The sequence below is a fragment of the Protopterus annectens genome, chromosome 7.part1 (genome assembly GCF_019279795.1).
Source record: "Protopterus annectens isolate FY-2018-M chromosome 7.part1, PAN1.0, whole genome shotgun sequence".
In the NCBI taxonomy this organism is placed as follows: Eukaryota; Metazoa; Chordata; order Ceratodontiformes; family Protopteridae; genus Protopterus; species Protopterus annectens.
Window position 1 is genome coordinate 288,955,365 of NC_056740.1, and position 13,472 is coordinate 288,968,836.

Below are 13,472 nucleotides of genomic sequence, written 5' to 3' on the forward strand. Positions count from 1 at the left end.
TTAATTCAGTGTTTTCCCTTTCAGAGCCATTGTGATATAACATTCAATTAGATGTAAAACCAGTAGAATAGAAGCATTATTTCAGAGGATTTAGCTAACTTCTTAGGGACACACGTTTACAAACAGACAAAAGTCTATTATTTGTATGTACAGTTAACAATGATGCTGTTCTCATAGGTTCATAGTTCATAGGTGTTTACTAGGCTAATGACCACAAGGACCTTTTTAAGCCTAACCATGCATCCCAAATTTCAGACAAGTTCTGATACCCTTGATAAGTGAAAGCAGGGGTTTGGGAGATGAACCCTTTACACGTTACCTGTGTCCATTAGAGACATATGTGCCAAACCAGGGATGAATTTCCAGTTTCCCATTCAGTTGTCCAAGTTGTACTTAAATTGGGTTAGGGAGGAACTCTGCTTCACATGGATGGGGAGCCTGTTCCATAGACAGGGTAGTCTCTGGTATACATACCTATCTCTCCAGCAGGTCCTATTTATATCACAAGCAAGGTTTAAGTCTTTAGAATGGGTAATTCTGGTGCTTTTTGTTTTGTGGATATGCAGGAGGTCCATCAGAGTAGGGTATGACAATGCCCTGTATGCCAGGCATAGATCTCCCCTCAAAAGCCTGTAGGAGACAGAATACAGGGATAGGGCCTTGAGGTGATCTGCATAGGACATTTTACTTATGCCCTGCATTCCTGAGGGAAGGTTGAGGGGGAGAGAGGGGTAAAGTTGGAGCTGAATTTATCAGCCAGGAGGTTTGTTATTTCATTTGGTTCAGTATAGGTGGTTCCATTTACAATGAGCTCTACACACAATTGTGTATTGCCTTTGAGGTTGTGGACATAGCTAAAAAACGCTTTGTGGTTTTCCTTATCCTGGGAGGCCAAATGTACCTCAAGTTTGGCTTTCGAAGACTTTATTTGTCCTCTGAGTTGTTTGTTAGTAGTTTGAAATGTAACACACAGGATATCATCTACGGTTTGTCTGCAAGCCACAACTCCCACATATGACATGTTTGTAATCTGTAGCAATGTTTTTGTGATGCTGGATATGCCCTGAAATCATGGCTGATGACACCTATTAGAAATCTACAGAATGGAGCAGAATCACAAACAAGGACCATTACTGGGCTGTTTAAGACATGCTTTCACTGCCTGGAGTCATCTTGTGGTGTCCTGCATTATGATCCTTGCACATGTGCAAAAATAATTTCAATATGAGCAGAGTTACACAATATCATACTTAAGAGGTAATTATGGGGGGTGCTGGAGGATCTTTTCTGTACATACCAGGTAGTGGAAGCTGTGCCAAATGAGAAGACAGTGGAGGAGCCAGCAGCAGGGGATAATCATGCTGGACAGAGACTGGCACAGTGTGTCATGGCACTGGCAAAGAGGTGGCAGCTTGCACATAGCTTTAGCCCATAAGGAAGCAGAATAAAGCAGATACACTACAGTAAGAGTGATGCATGCAAAACTAGCACTAGGCTATACTTATCTATTCATAGGCTGGCCACACATGGATCTCTGTCTATACATCAAATGACCAGATTATTGAACTGAGGAGATCGAATCATGGCATATTGTACTCTTTCCAGTTTACTCATGGTGATTATGAAGATGAGAGCTCATCTCATTACAGTTTCTGAACTGATCAGTTTGTGTATCGTAATTGGTCATAGCATCATGCACACACCTAGGTATAAGTGGACAAATTGCACTTGTACAATTCACCACATGGCTCCAGGGGGTATAGCTGTAATTCCACATCTATCATAATGGAAATGGAGTTGCTGTAATGCCTAATTTAATAGCAGAACCTAAACAGATACAGGACTGCCATAGTCCACATTTCACTATGCAAATTTTAAACATTGTTATATATAGCAAATACTAGGTTTCCTACCCACAGACTTTGCAAATGAGATGCTCAACTTTGCTCCGCATTTGGCACACCCAAGTACAGGTGTGAGCATAAAGTAACTCTCATTTCTCTCTTCTGTTTCTAACTGAAGTACGTCTGCAGAGAGAGAAAGCAGAGCTCCATTTAGGGCTAAAAGCTGGCATGAGGAAGACACAAAGATCTTTCTACATTTACTGCTTAAAAATTACATTCAGGCACTGTTGCAGGAGTGATATGATGATGATGATGACTGATGATGACTCTCAGGCCAATTCCCTCCACTGATTGGAGTAGGATAGCAAGGGTCAGTTGAAGGGGGAACAGGTGCAAAGTGTTACTGGAATCCTGTGATTAAGGGAACAGTTGTCACCATCAGTACCATCCTTACCTTCTTAATTGGTGTGAGGCCAAGGTTAGAGCTCAGCCACCACCTATGCACTGTCTCACACAGTAAAATACCTGTAACACTGCAATGCAAACACTTATCTGAACTGAATTTTTAGTTTTTATCTCTCACATGCCATTACTGTACATTTGACTACAGATCTCACTTGGATTTTGCAAGTAGCCCGATACTTTAAAGCTTTGTACGCATATAATGATGATGACTGTGAGTTCAGTTCCCTTCATTGGTTGTAGTAGAGTAGCAAGAGTGGGGAGAAGGGGAGCTTGTCCAGGCCAAAGTGTTATGGAGCACAATTGAAAGCTCTTGAGTCTTGCATCTACTTTTTTCTGTTCTGAAATGCCAGTACTGAAAGACACTTCAGCACTTTATGCAGCAAGCCAGTACTGAAGGGCTGCAGCTTTACAGCTGTAAACAAAGCAGATTTTTTTTTTTTTTGTTTTTGTTTTTGTTATTCAACTGAATAACTAAAGGGGATGTGTATCTGTAGGAATCCATTTGATTTAAATGGTATAAATTGGCTTTCTACTGTAAAAGCCAAAGTTATTTTGCTCATCACTTGAAGCGGCCACAATTTCATCGCCAGGTGCTAGATGACCACCTACGGCTCTGATGGGTCTGGCTGGCTGTGTGCCATGTTATCATTGGTAATATGGTGTGATGGACATTTGTTTCTCTTTCAATAAGCGTACCTGTAATGTTGTAAAGGAAATGCATGTTTGAACTGTTTTTTTTTCTTTGTATCTCTACATTTGCTTCACACATGGCATTATTATGTATTGGAAAAGAAACTTCAGTCTTACTGTCTAAGACTCTCAACCGATTAAAACTTTTCCTTTTGGATTACATTCTGTTATATCTGTAAGTTTGATTTCCCCATGGGTTGTTTAATGTGCCATCATTGTTAGTTTTGGATGGGTGCTTGTTGTTCCTTCAAGTACTGTGCCTGTAAGTTTATCATAATAAGGACATATATCAGCCTCATTTTTGCATTGTATCTGTACTTTTCTCTTCTCCAACCTCATTTTCACCATCCTTTCTATTGCATACATTTATTTTATTTATCTTTATTTTACAATTCTAGACCTGCACCCATTCCTTAAATAAGGACTTTTAGCCTACCCAGAGGCAGCAAGGCCACCACCTTCACCAGAAACATCCACAGCATCTGTGTCCCAGGCTGCCACAGTCACCTCGATCTCTCCTATCGCAACTGCTGCAAGCACAGCATCTAGCATTGCACTGAATAGTGCTGTTTTAGTACCAGAAAGTAGCTTTGTTAGTGGAGGTAATAACGTTGTCTCCCATCAGCAGCTGACAGATCTATTGGAGGAGTTCATTGACAGGATGCTAGATGCCCCCACTGGCCACTTGGACAACCTCCTTTTATGAAACACTGATTTGCTTTGTTGCCCCAGTTGACTTGACTATCTGAACCAGAACCTAGTGGTAAGGGAAGCCAGGTTGCAGCTGGATTGCTGCTGGTAGGACCATCAGCTGCAAAACTCTACTCCATCCCCTATTCTGGTGTTCCCCCTCTCTTTTGTGTCTGTGTCTTCCCCAGTTTGCTGGCCAGTGATCCCCATCATCATTGCCTTCCATCTGCTTGCTTGATGTCCCCTTCTCCATTGTGCCTCCCCATTGTATCAGTACCTCCACTGTCAGTCTTATCTGTGTTCTGAGTTTGTTTGGGTGTCACCGCAACCTACCATAACCCTCTCACTTCCTCTTGCTTCTCTTACAACCTTCTTCAGCTTGCCTTCTCTTTATATGTATAATATAATATAGAATATATGGGGGGCATCTAACAGATAAGACAAAACCTTCTGCTAATCCCTCAACTCGCTATTGCCCATAAAATTTTACAGCAACCCAACAAAACCCCTATACTTTCTAAACTTTTAGTCCCTTATAACAACCTAAACTCCCTTCGCTCTTCCAGTAAACTTATGGCTACTATAACAAAGACTAATAATTCTGCCGGTGACTCTCTATTCAATAATACTGTAGGAAGGAACTGGAATCTGCTTCCTAGCGATATAACACTTACCACATCTCTGCCTCTCTTTAAACATAAAATCAAAGATTACTTCCAAAGCCACTGGCTCTGTTCCTGTTCAAAACCTGACTAATCTTTTACCTCCTCTGCGCTTTCCTACTACTCTGCACTTTCCTACTACTTTACTTTCCCTCTCTCTTTACTGAATCTGCTTCAGTCTACCTCCTTTTAGAGTTTTTTGTTTCTTCTTTCCTCTATGATAATCTCTCTCAACTTTCCCTTCTATTTTCTTAAACTGCTTCCCTTCCTCCTCTCCTACTATAGTGCTTCTCTTTCTCCTTTTGTTACTAAGATTAGTTCTATATAATATTATAAGTCAATTTTGCTCTCTGTTTTGTGCCTTGTTCTTGATGTTATTACAGCTAATTAATGTTATTCTTAGAAATGTGATTCTCTTCATGTATATATCTGTTATTGGGTACTATATTTTTTATTATTTGTCTTTTCATCTATGATGATTTGTCCATTTGCTTCTTTATTGTAATTTTTTTGGTTAAAATTTGTGTGGAGCTTTTCTCCCCGGGCCTCTACTGAAAATGGAAATGTATCCAGCTAGACTAGCCCGGTCAACAAATGTAAAATAAAAATAAATAAAATAAATAAATAAATAACTATATATATATATATATATATATATATATATATATATATATATATATATATATATATATATGTCTTTATATATATATATTTTATACACACACACACACACACACACACACACACACACACACACACACACACACACACACACACACACCACACACATGTATATGTATGTATATAAATATTTACATGTATGTATATATATATATATATATATATATATATATATATATATATATATATCTATAGGGGGTTCCACTCAGAATGTAGAAATTCTGAAATCTCATTATGGTCAAGACCATATGATCAAAGTTTCATAATTTTGAAATTCTGAATGGAGAACTGCATGCAGTGCGGAACAGGAGATTTCCCTTTTTCTTGCTGCAGTGCGATCTCCGAGTTGGTATATTTAAGTAGTGGGAATGCAGGGGGGCTTGCCCCCCAAGTAGTTGTTTTTTGAAGGGGGGATTTGTTTCAGAATTTTGATATTCTGAAACATCAATCATATGGTTTTGAGCACATGAGATTCGATGTTTTGGAATTTTGAGATTCCGAAGTGAATCCATATATATATATATATATATATATATATATATATATATATATATATATATATATATATGTGTGTGTGTGTGTGTAGATATATATATATATATATATATATATATATATATATATATATATATATATATATATATACTGGGTGCTTGACCCCCCCCCAAAAAAAAAATATCCCACCTTCCCACCTCTATCCTGCTCATTCCTTGGGTTTTTTAGATTATATTCTACCTTATGCTTTCTTCCAACTTTTCATCGCTTTTTATATTCCCATTTCCACCCATTAATTTGATAAAAAGAAGATGAGCAAACCAGAATCATGTCCCTTTAAAGCTTTCAGATCATGTTGCCTTTTTACCACTAGATTGTGCATGGGGTTGCACAAAAGGTCATTGGCACCCATGCACAAGAGGATATTTAATAAGCACATATCCTTGCACTGATTTTCATTGCTATTCATTCTTAATGAGAATTAGACCCCATCACACACTTAAGGTAAACAGATCTGGGTTGGCTGCATGTGTTTAATTTTTTTTTTGAATCCCTTGCTCCTCAATACTTGATGGACTGAAAGGTACAGATTTCCATTTATTTGTACTGTATTTACACAGGCTTATGTACTGTACAGTATTGTTTTTCTGAAAAAACACAGTGCATTTTTCTCTTTTTGCTTTATTTGCTTTACACAAAGGTAAATTTCCTCCTGGATGTCAGTTTGATGCATTCTCCATATTTCATTTAATGTCACGGTATTTTCCTGATGCAATCCTCCATGTTACCATACTAAACTGAACTAAATGCCCTAACATTCATATACTTTTGCATTCATTTAGCTTTTATTATGAGGCATACATGATGGTTACCCTTTGCTCATTCATGATTATATACCTAGATATCTGAGATTGTTATCATAGGTTTTATATGTTATTATCATAACCTCCATCCATCCACAAACCCTTTTTCCCGTTATTCCCATGGGGTTAGGGTGTCACTTTAATAGTGATAATCATCTAGAACCGAGGTTTACACTGCTGAGTGGCTATCCCTGCTGTAGTAGTTCTTCCACACCACAAAATCACATGAACTCTCACACCTACAGCCAACTTAGAAAGTCCAGTCTACCTACTGCATGTCTTTGGAATGTGGGAGGAAACTGGAGCACCAGGAGGAAACCCACATGAAACCATGGGGGATATACAGATTCCACATAGAAGGCACCCCAGCTGAGAATCAGACTGGAGAACCTCTTGCTGTGAGGTGATAACGCTATCCTTTGTGCCATTGTGACATCCTCTGTTGTAGGTTTTGTTTTCATAACCTAGCAGCTCAACTAGAATGAGGGAAACAGATTAATTAATACCTAGAAGGGTAGTGGTATTTAATCTTAACTGCCTCATAAGGTCTTTATATTCCAATCTATTTTCCCAATTTCTCCCCCAAGGATCTAATATCACCTTCTTCACTATAGCAAATTTACAAGATTTTAAATTCTGTATACATATACATGACTGTGTATGTGTGTGTGTGTGTGTGTGTGTGTGTGTGTGTGTGTGTGTGTGTGTGTGTGTGTGTGTGTGTGTGTGTGTGTGTGTGTGTGTATGTGTGTACATGCATGTGTTTGTTTTTGCATGTGTGTGTGCGTGTGTGTGCACATGCATGTTTTTGTTTTTGCATGTGTGTGTGTGTGTGTGTGTGTGTGTGTGTGTGTGTGTGTGTGTGTGTGTGTGTGTGTGTGTGTGTGTGTGTGTGTACATGTGTGTGTGTGTGTACATGCATGTGTGTGTGTGTGTGTGTGTGTGTGTGTGTGTGTGTGTGTGTGTGTGTGTTTGTGTGTGTGTGTGTGTGTGTGTGTGTATACATGCATGTGTTTGTTTTTGCATGTGTGTGTGTGTGTGTGTGTGTGTGTGTGTGTGTGTGTGTGTGTGCGCATACACGTGAATGTTGGTAGAGATTTGCAGTTATAATGCAGAATCACAGTGAGTAGTTGTAAAGTTACATATATGTAAGGTACAATTGATGAGGGACATTCAGATAAAACTTAGAAGTTTATAGAATAGCATACAAATCAAGAGTTTAGTTTGCTCCATGACTGGAAGCCAGTAAGCTCCAATAATAACAGTAGTGTGGTGCTTAGGATGGGGTGCATACATTAGGTAGCAGTAGATTATGACAAGCAGTTCTTGAAATAGGAGTGGGCAGCTGGGGAGCAGATGGCTATCACTGAGAAGGCATACTCATTCTGAGGTACCATGTTACTGATTCCGAGGGTGACACTAATGTAAGTGAAAAAGGAGTGGGAGATGTTAGGAAAGTTTAAATTGAGAAGGTAGGCTATTTTTATTTATTTTTTTTTATTTTACATTTGTTGACTGGGCTAGTCTAACTGGATACATGTCCATTTTCAGTAGAGGCCCGGGGAGAAAAGCTCCAGTAAAACATACAAAATTAATAGAATTTATGACAGAAACAGTGTAAAACAGCAACTGTTACATAAAAACATTATAAAAACATTTATTTTTTTATTTTTTTTAGATGAACATAATTATACTACTCAATGTAAATAATAACATAATCAAAAATCTGTAAAGGGTAATATACTAAAGAAGGTACAATATACATGTAAACATAGATTTGTATGCTAAACATAGTATATTGAAACATAGAGAGGGAGGATTGTAAAGGATGTAGCATGAAAGGATAATATACTAAAGACGGTACAATATACATGTAAACATAGATTTGTATGCCAAACATAGTATATTGAAACATAGAGAGGGAGGATTGTAAAGGATGTAGCATGAAAGGATAATATACTAAAGGAGGTACAATATACATGTAAACATAGATTTGTATGCTAAACATAGTATATTGAAACATAGAGAGGGAGGATTGTAAAGGATGTAGCATGAAAATTAGAGTAAAGGAAAAAGGTTAGTCAGGGATGGTGCAGGAGCATAACCATTGTTGATTGATAAATAGTTTTAGATTCCTTTTAAAAAGTATGAGAGAGGTCTGAGATGTGAGGTCAGGCGGTAGTTGATTCCATAATTTTCCGACAGCGTTAGAGAACAAAGAGTCACCTACTGAGTTTTTTGATTTGGTAGTATTAATCAGCATTTTGTTTGAGGAGCGTAGATTCTTGAGATTGTTATAAGGTGTAATGAAGCTAGAGAGTATTGGAGTGTTGCTGGGTTGATATAGGGTTTTATGGGCTATTGTAATTTGGTGGAATTGAAGCTGGTTAAGAAATTCTAGCCAGCCTAGTTGTTTTAGATTCAGACAGTGATGAGTTCTGATAGGAGAGCCTGTAGCAAATCTAGCAATATTGTTATAGGATGTAGCTAGTTTGTTGAGGTTATTTTTAGAGAGGTTGGTGTATATAGAAGAAGCATAGAGTAGGGTTGAGATTAAGTGAGTTCTGGCTATAGCGGTCCTTGACACTGGTGTAAGAAAGGGTTTGATTTTGTAGTGGGATCCTAGTTTTCTGTTAACTGATTTTATTGTGGTATTAACGTATCAAAGTTGAGGTTGTTGTCAATTGTAATTCCGAAGAGTTTGGTGGTTGGGTCAGGAGAAATAAGAGTCCCATTATTGAATGTGAGAGTGAAATGTAAAGGAGTGGACTTTTGGGTTGGTGTGAAGAGTAACAGTTTAGTTTTTTTTTGGGGGGGGGGGGTTAGGAGGAGGCAGCGGTTAGAGAACCATTGTTCCTACAATATTGAAAGCTTTTTGGGTAAGAGACTGAAGTTCGCCTTGGGAAGTGGCTGAACAGATTATAGTAGAGTCATCTGCATATTGAATGCAGGTGGAGAGTGGAATGGCTAAACGAAGGTCGTTGATATAAATGGAAAACAGGAGTGGACCTAATATTGAGCCCTGTGGAACACCTAGGGAGATAGGAAGGTAATTAGATAGTTTATTTTGCCAGAGTACAGATTGCTGTTGGTTTTCAAGTTAAGATGTGAACCAATTCATAGACAGAGGGTCGAGTGAAAGGGATTTCAGTATGTGTAGAAGGAGTTGGTGATTAACCATGACAAAAGCTTTAGATAAATCAATAAAGACTGCAGAAGAAAGAATATTTTTGTTGCGGTGTTTGTTGATACAGTTTGTGAAGGATAGCAGGGCAGTGGTGGTACTGTGGAAAGGTCTGAATCCATGTTGACAGTTGGCTGTTAGGTTGTGATGGAGAAGGTGGTTAAGAAGTTGACTGTGAATGCACTTTTCCATTATTTTTGCAAGTGGGGATAGTAGAGCTATGGAACGAAAGTTGGAAAAGTCATTGGAGTTCCTACCTTTATGTAGTGGGATGATATGAGAAATTTTCAAGATAGAGGGGATAGTTCCTTCATTTATGGTTCTATTTATCAGAATGGAGATGGGATGGGCAATAGCTTTAGTTTGTCATCTGAAGGGGTGGTTGGTTTTAGTTTTTGGAGAAGGGAGCAGATATAGGATGTGGACACTGGTTGTAAATGAAATAATGGGGGTGGGTTGGTAGTGGGAGTAGGCAGATTAGAGGTGTCAGGAGATAGATGGCTAGCAAGAGTTTGGATAGTGTCAGTGAAGAAAGAATTAAAGGCATTGGCTGTTTGTGTTGGATTCTCAGGGTTAGAGCCTAGTGGGTTGGGTTGGGTTGTGTCTATAACTATCCTCAATCCAGTCTTTTTATAGATTTCATTTTGGATTAAATCTATATAATCAGAGAGGACAGAATGGGTCCCTGCCACAGACCAGATATATGAATCAGGCCTTTGTCTCAATGTTTCTAATCAGAGACTTTGACCACTCAGAATAGTGAGCAAGCAGCAACCTTACAGCGGTACCAAAGAATGTTCTTTTGTATAGGTGATACACAGATGGTGTTGATGAAACATCTTTAATAAGTCCTGACTTAACATTGGAATCAGACTATTAGAAGACTGGATTGAGGATAGTTATAGTCACAAGGCAGGCATCTCAGGGGAATTATGAATAAGTCTAATTTCCAGAAAAGTCATAGAATTATTGGAAAAGCTTTGATGAAGAGACAGCAAGGTCAAAACAGTGACCAAACTGAAGAATTCAAAGGACAGGCTTTAGGCAACTTCTTGGGATGCACTGTTTGACATGGAAGGCCTCTAGTTTATTTAATAAAAAGATAAAGAGTAGGTGACACAGGATCCTTATATGTCATCTAAAAGTTTATTTTTATGTGTCTTTGAGTGTTCTTACCAAAGCGTTGTCAGGTCACCAGAATATAGTTTGGTGTAATACAGTGAGAGGGTGATTATAAATAAGGAAAAAGAAAGGACCCTTAGCACTTGCAGTGGCATGCTTCCAAGTATCAGATAAGATGAATGTGTTAGAAAAGAAAGAAAGAACGAGTGACAGAGAGACAGACACTGAAATGATGCAGTGAGGTAAAAGGAAACATGCTACACACCGCAAACACTGAATAAAGTCATTTGATCTGGTTCATTTAAGTGTTTGTTGATAGTTCTAGAGCAGAGTCAAATAAAAAACTGAAATAAACTCTTCTCTGACATCTAATGAGCTATGACTTGGGATAAATTAGAGGTTTAAGTGTGCTGAAATTGGAAGGTTAGTAAAGTAAATTGTAATGCCAGAGGGCATTTAAGAACATGGGTATCCATATTACAGTGATACTTAAGATGGTCCTCAGCAGTGAAAACTGAATCTCCTAAAGGAATCATGTTGAATTGCCCAGTTGAGCTTCTCATTTAGTATGTAAACACTCTGCTTTGCATCCTTTAACTTGATGCTTGACTTTGTTAAAATGTCTGTTGGAGTCTTTCCAGTTAAAAACACTTTTCATTGGACCACATCATAACCTCCTTTTTCTTAAATGTTCTGATGTCAGAGCCACCTTACTGTTTTATCCTGTATAAGAGGTAATACTTCCTTTGGAAAGGTAAAAGTATATTTACAAGGTATTCTAAATAATTGTCATTATTTGTTTGGCAAAGCAGAACAGATCAGCAAATTAATTCAGTTATCAAAGTGATTTCTACTTTTTTATATATTAGCAACAGCTGGTTGTTGCATATGCAGCCCTAGGATTTTTTGTCTGAATGCTGTAGATTACAGCAAAGTAATTATCCAACGCTGGTGGCATCACCACTCAAAATGGGGTTCCAAACAAGTCAAGCAGGTCTACATACCAATGCAGTTGCAATATATATAGCCTGGATGGATGGCGCAGGGTAAAATAAATTGTTCTTTTTAGCTGTAATCCCCCATGAATAAAGGATGGCCTTTAGCTCATAAGTTATGTAGTTATTATAGTGAATGAAGGTACATGTAGAAAAAATTGATGGAAATAAACAGTGTTAATTAAAATGCAGTTAATGAAGTTCATGACTAATTGATATACTGCACCTCTTTTCCTTCTAGATGCAGCACCAAGTATCAGCAGCAAAGATGACTCTGATGTCACTGCAGCACAAAATCCATTTGGTGTGACTACCCCATCAACCTTGGAGGTTGATAAGATAGTTAATCCGGGAGATGAAATGGAAGAAACGTGTCCGTCTATAGATGCAGAAAATGTAACATCATCTGCCTGTAATGGACCTCAGATATCTTCTCAGAGTACCCCTAAACTACCAAGGTCCCCTAATCTGCATCCTGCTTATGTAAAAAAATTTGATACCATCTTGCGATCTGGAGTCTCTGTGCAGGAACTGCGAGCACAGGTGCTTGCCCGTCTTGATGGAAGTTGTCATGAAGAACAACAGAGCCCAAGAGATGCTTTAAGATTATCAGTCACTGGCTGCACAAACAATGCTGGAGGACTGGAACAAAAAAGTCCAAGAGAAGAAGCACTTGAGAAATTAGGGTTTGTAAAAAAATCACAAAGCTCTCCTATATCTCCAAATAAAACTATTGCCCCAGAGAACATACCTTCCATTGGGCAGGTTCAAACCCAAGGCAGTTTTCTCTCTCATGACATACATTTGGAGTAGTCCAAACCTTTCACATATTTGCATATTGAATGCCTACTTTCTCAGTTTTGATTATCATTTTCTGATTCTGGCATTTCTTCTCAAGTTGGAGTCCATCTCTGGTCAAGATTTCAAAAATTTTTGTAGCAATGTTGTCAACATGCCAATGAAAAAGTACTCATTTTGTTTATTAAATGTCTAAATATTAAATAGGATGCCTTAAAGAAGGAAAAATAAATAAATCTGGTTTAAAACATATGTAAATAAAGAAGTAATATATAGAATAACTGTAGCTATGTCTGAGTCATAAAGGTAATTCTGTAAAGAATATAAGGAATGTGACTGATAGCTGGCCTCATTAAGTGGGGAAGTGAACAAAGAGAGAGAGTGAGAGTTTGCACTTTAACAGTAGGACAGCACTTTTTCAGCCTAAAAGAAACATTTTTATGCTCCTCCTCTGACAGACATGTCCAATGGCCTCACTACCTTTACCTATCCCAGGAATGCCTACCTGTCACTCTCATTCGAAGATCTGATCCAATTGGATAAGGTAGTAGAGCCATCACATACGTTTGGAGGAGGAGAAGCAAAAAATAAAAAGTTGTTGCCTAATCAACGTATTCATTCCTCCTGTGAAGAGAGTCAAGTGGTAGGGAGTGGGCCAGCTTCCAGCAGTGATAAAGTGCCCTAACCCCCTCTTTGTAGCACTCCCTCTCTGCAGTTGTTTTGAGATCCACCAATTGCTACCTATTGCAGGAAGCATGCCATTGCTTGCTGGCTTACCTAGCCAGTGCCCTTGCACTAGGGCAACATGCACTCAGTAATCAATTGCACTGTGGGTGTAGCACCCAGTTTTGTGTCTATATGTCACCCTAATAGTGAGCTAGTGCTATCTCCCTTCCAAGACAGGTGAGGTAACTGTGGCTTCTTTTGCCTATCTCCCATCAATGCCAGCCCTGAATATGACCCAGATGACTTGAGGTTGTTTA

General features: G+C 38.5%; 1 protein-coding gene across 1 annotated transcript in view; it reads left to right on the forward strand.

Annotated features, from left to right (window-relative positions):
- LOC122807736 overlaps nucleotides 1-12,731 on the forward strand; it is an 875,912-nt gene extending 863,181 nt beyond the window's left edge. Inside the window, exon 6 of the mRNA XM_044078718.1 lies at nucleotides 11,933-12,731. Coding sequence (XP_043934653.1) covers nucleotides 11,933-12,504 — 572 coding nt within the window. The 3' untranslated portion in view covers nucleotides 12,505-12,731. The remainder of the gene's footprint in view (nucleotides 1-11,932) is intronic.
- Nucleotides 12,732-13,472: the final 741 nt, after the last annotated feature.